The sequence below is a fragment of the Sinocyclocheilus rhinocerous genome, unplaced genomic scaffold, assembly GCF_001515625.1.
Source record: "Sinocyclocheilus rhinocerous isolate Xijiao unplaced genomic scaffold, SAMN03320098_v1.1 scaffold148, whole genome shotgun sequence".
Classification (NCBI taxonomy): Eukaryota; Metazoa; Chordata; class Actinopteri; order Cypriniformes; family Cyprinidae; genus Sinocyclocheilus; species Sinocyclocheilus rhinocerous.
The window spans coordinates 932,843-937,420 of record NW_015653472.1 but is presented as its reverse complement, the minus strand read 5'-3'; the positions used below and the strand labels follow the sequence as shown (position 1 = coordinate 937,420).

The following is a 4,578-nucleotide window of genomic DNA, read 5'->3' as shown; positions in this document are numbered from 1 at the left end:
CTTCCCCCATCTGCGCGTCCTGAAGCGCTTGATCAGCGCAGCAGCTCCGCCGACTACAACGTTCAGCAAAACGTCCGAATAAACGAAATCCGGTAGAAAATTGTGTGGTGTGTTCTGCCGAATGTTCAGCAGCTCATCCCTGGTAAAACTGATCGTGTTTGAGAAACAAAAAACAGGAAAAACTAACAAAAACAGTAAAATGTATACATTTTAAGTAAAATTTTATGAGTTTCCAAGGTTAATCAAAACATCAATCAGACATAATTACCCAGCAGTGCTGCATGGACAGCATTTCAAGGAGATAATAACTATTGTCTTGTAGTCTTGTAGATGCAGGGGAATCAAATCTTAAAGCCTGATTTTTAACACAAGCCTTTCCTCAAACCCTCAGACAGAACATGCTATGAAGCAGGTGACTGGGCAATTATTGTGCAAATCGAGCCTAGACCCAGCAGAGCCGTTTCTTCAAATGCATTTGTAATCTCAACAAAATTACTGATAAAAGTGTTTGTTAACAAAGTTTTTTGGTCAACAATTACAAAGATGAATTGTAATGCTAATTAAATGTGTTTAATTAAAACGTACTGTTGATGAAAACAGTAAGAAAAAAAGTTGCAAGATTAACTGTGCAAAAACAATGATTTATCTAGAATCTAGAAAGAGCACGATTGTTTTTATATTAACCAAATCATAGTCAATAATGTCATGAATTGACCTGTCTGAGCTGAAGCTGAACAGTGAATGAATACTGGTGAACTGAAGTGCTTTACTAACAGATTAATTAACACACTTAAACACATCCTATATATGAGATTGATCAGATATATACACACACAACACACAAAATTACAGGATATGGAGCAAATGCAGAACTTAAAATTCTGTGCTCTCTGTAACAAATTTAATAAATAAATGTTTCAAAATATATTCAGAATCACAATTCGTCTACATACACATATTATATTTATATTTGAATATTTGGCTTAATTTTGCATTTGTTTAATCTCGTCATCGTTGCTCAGTGTTTAAAATAAAATAAAATCATTAAAAATAGTTTTTGTTAATTGAAATATGCTGAAATAAAATAAAATATAAATATTAGATAAACTGAAACTTAAAAAAGCAATGTTGCCTTGTCAACTAACTGAAAAAAAGTTTAAGTTGAAGTACTAAAATTAGACATAAAAAAACGAATTTTTTTTTACAAAAGCCCAAATTACTAATACTAAAATAAATACTGAAAATATAAATATAAAAACTAATACAAAATACTAAAAATTACTATAATAGTACATAATACTAAAATAACACTGACAATGCTCTATTAAATTAAATCTAAAATGAAATGTCATAATCAGTCTATAAAAAAATGACTAAATGAATATTGACTAAATTTAAAGAATATTTTCACCAATATACAAAAACCATAACTAAATCATAAAAATGTGTAAAAATGAACACAGAATTGCTCTCAGAGAATTATTACGGTTTGTTTGCTGCTCCTTTGGTCATTCAGGTCTGCTTCGGTGCTAACAGCCATGCTGAAAACTTTCAAAATGTTTGCACGTGTGCAATGGAGTTAATTATACCGCATGTAATTTCAGCACATTAATACCGACTACACCCACACACATGCAGCTATTTTGTTCAAGTATTTACGACGGTGTCCATAATGGAGCTCCCTCCAGCTCATAAAGAGAAGCATCTCCACTGCCAGCAGCTCAGGAGTAACCTCCAAAGCCCATTTCATGTTGTCACATATAAATATTCATTAACAGAATGGGGAAACCAGCTGTTTCTCCCAATTAATCTGTGCAGAGATATGCCATTTGCCAATAAATTGTTGTTGTATAATTAATGACTCTCAGTGCATGGTGAGAACAAGAGAAACAATACCTCAATTAATATTGAGATTTATATTCATAAACATGGCAAAAGCAATCGGCTAATCAGCTTCAGTAATAAACGAAGCTGCGTCCCAGGGGGATGTGGGAAAACTTTAGCAGCATGCCGGATAAGTCAGCCACCCCGCATCCCACCAGTCTAGATAAATCAAGATGTCAGGAGATTTCTACATCAAAGCAAATGTCCCTCCCTGCTTCTCGCTGACCATGTTAACAGGCTGCACACAAGCCGGTGGTGGGAAGCGACCAGGCGAGGATGCCCACTTCAAACAGCAAACGGGCCTGAGCTGAGATCATTATCTGGGCAGGTTGAAAACACTCTGGTCAGGGGGAATTCTTATGGGACTTACCATCAGGAGGAGGAGCCGGTGTGAAGTGAACAGGTTTATCTGCGGAGGAAGAAGAAAAGAGAGAGAGGCACATTAGTTAAAAGGAAGACATCCGGACAGTCCCAGGCGGTCAGCAGTCGTTTCGAATGAGTGGGTGGACAGTGGACTACATGACTCTTTCACAGAGGTTAAATCTAAAAAAGAATAGATTAAGAGAGATCAGCTGGAATATGAGATTCTGGGTTAAATACAACTTGAGCTCTATCGACAGCATCTGTGATGTGGCATGCTGTCAAATTTGTTTGCAGTAATGCACTTAGCCTACAGCAGTGGAACACATGTTTAAAACATAATACTTCAATATTATACACTACTGTTCAAAAGTTTCGAGTCAGTAAGATTTTTTTTTTTTTGAAAGAAATTAATACTTTTATTCAGAAAAGGCACATTAAATTGATCAAAAGTGACAGTAAAGACATTTATAATGTTTTCTATAAAAAAATCTATTTCAAATAGAAAATAGATCTTTTTAACCTTCTATTGATCAAAGAATCCATATATATATATATATATAATGGTTTCTACAAAAATATTAAGGAACACAACTGTTTTCCACATTGATAATAAAAAGAAATGTCTTGAGCAGTGAATCAGCATATTAGAATGATTTCTGAAGGATCATATGACACTGAAGACTGAAGTAATGGCTGCTGAAATTTTAAATTGTAATTATATTTTATAATATTGATGTTACTGTATTTTTTATCAAACAAATTCAGCCTTTGTGGACATAAGAGAATAAAAAAAAAAAACATAAAACAATCTTACTAACCCCAGACTTTTGAACTAGTAAGACAGAATTGCTTTCACAGACTTTACATCAAGAAGAGACCCACAAAAATTGTTTATCATGTAAGACTAAAGCAAATGTTCTTGGTCAGACATTGAAATGACTTGTTGGACAGATGAATTCACACCAAAAAAAAAAAAAAGTTTGTTTTCTGGAGATACAGACTTAACTCTCTTGTGATCTTGACAACAGAAGCTGTTTTCTCAAGATCTCAACTTAATTCTCTCATGATTTTGACATTTTATTAAAATCTCAACTATGTTCTTCTGATTTTTTAAATAACAAAAGTTGCTTTCTATTGCTTTTTCTTGGCCGTTTCTATGCTCATACTGCTGCAACATGGATGAGAAAATGTGAGTTTATCTCAGCAACTCATTGAAGCTGAAACGTTTTTATGTCTGTCAGTGATAAAGCACTTTACTGTCTAACTGTATGACATTCGTGAAGGAAGTTACAACTTTACTGTTTTAAACATTATAGAGACTCTGAACATGTGTTTTCATTTTCATTATGAGCCAATTCAAGGGAAACGAACATCTGCATGATAATAGAATAATGTTTGAGAAATCACCAAAAAAAAAAAAAAAAAAAAAACTTTTTTCAAACTTACAGATCACAAGAAAACAAGACAGAAAAACAATAATGCATGTCCCTTTAGGCCTTCTATACATACAGTGTGCATAAGCAACAAACGTCCACAAAAGACAATTATAAAATAAGCTTTTTTCAAAAATGTTTTAACTGGTTTTATCCATTCAATGAAAGTCAATGCAGTTCAATGTAATTGACTTTCATAGTAAGGATAAAACAACATTCAGACATTTTTCAAAATATTTTCTTTTGTGTTCCACAGAAGAAGAAAGTCATACAGGTTTGGAACGAAACAAGGGTGAGTAAATGATGACAGAATTTACATTTTTGGGCGAACTATCACTTTTTAAGCTCTTACACTAATAAATGTTTAAAATATTCAGACTACAAAACCAGCCAAAAGTGTTGGGCTGAAACTCATTAAAATCAGCACCGACTGAAAACGAGAACTGCCACAGAAGATTGGAAGCGACCCCACTCAGTCTAACTTTCCTCCAAACCGAAGTGATTTTGAAAACACTGAACTCGCGTACCTTATTACTCTTGACAGAACCAGCGTTTCAACAACACGCGTGTGAAGCCATCTAGCTAAAGTGCAGCTACAACACCCTGCTTCTGCAAGCGGGAATAACCAATGCCACAAAACTATCACATCAATCGCCCAGCCAGCCGGTTGCACTTACACACACACACTCCCACACACACACACACTCCCACACAGAGGGCCGGAGCTGGAATCTCTGCTCCCCTCTTCACCAGCACTCCCAACTGCCAGGATAGAGTTTAATTTTAGGCTCACTTCAAATTGCTTGTCAACAACTGAGCGAAAGGAAGATTGGAGAGCCGGCACTGGAGAGAGGGAGAGAGAGAGAGACAGAAAAACAGAGGTGTGAGGGAACAAGGG

General features: G+C 35.1%; 1 protein-coding gene across 1 annotated transcript in view; it reads right to left on the bottom strand.

Moving 5' to 3' along the window:
- The window catches only part of LOC107716114 (agrin-like), a 296,454-nt gene that overhangs the window by 174,972 nt on the left and 116,904 nt on the right, over nt 1-4,578 (bottom strand). Inside the window, 1 exon segment of the mRNA XM_016522443.1 lies at nt 2,255-2,293. Coding sequence (XP_016377929.1) covers nt 2,255-2,293 — 39 coding nt within the window.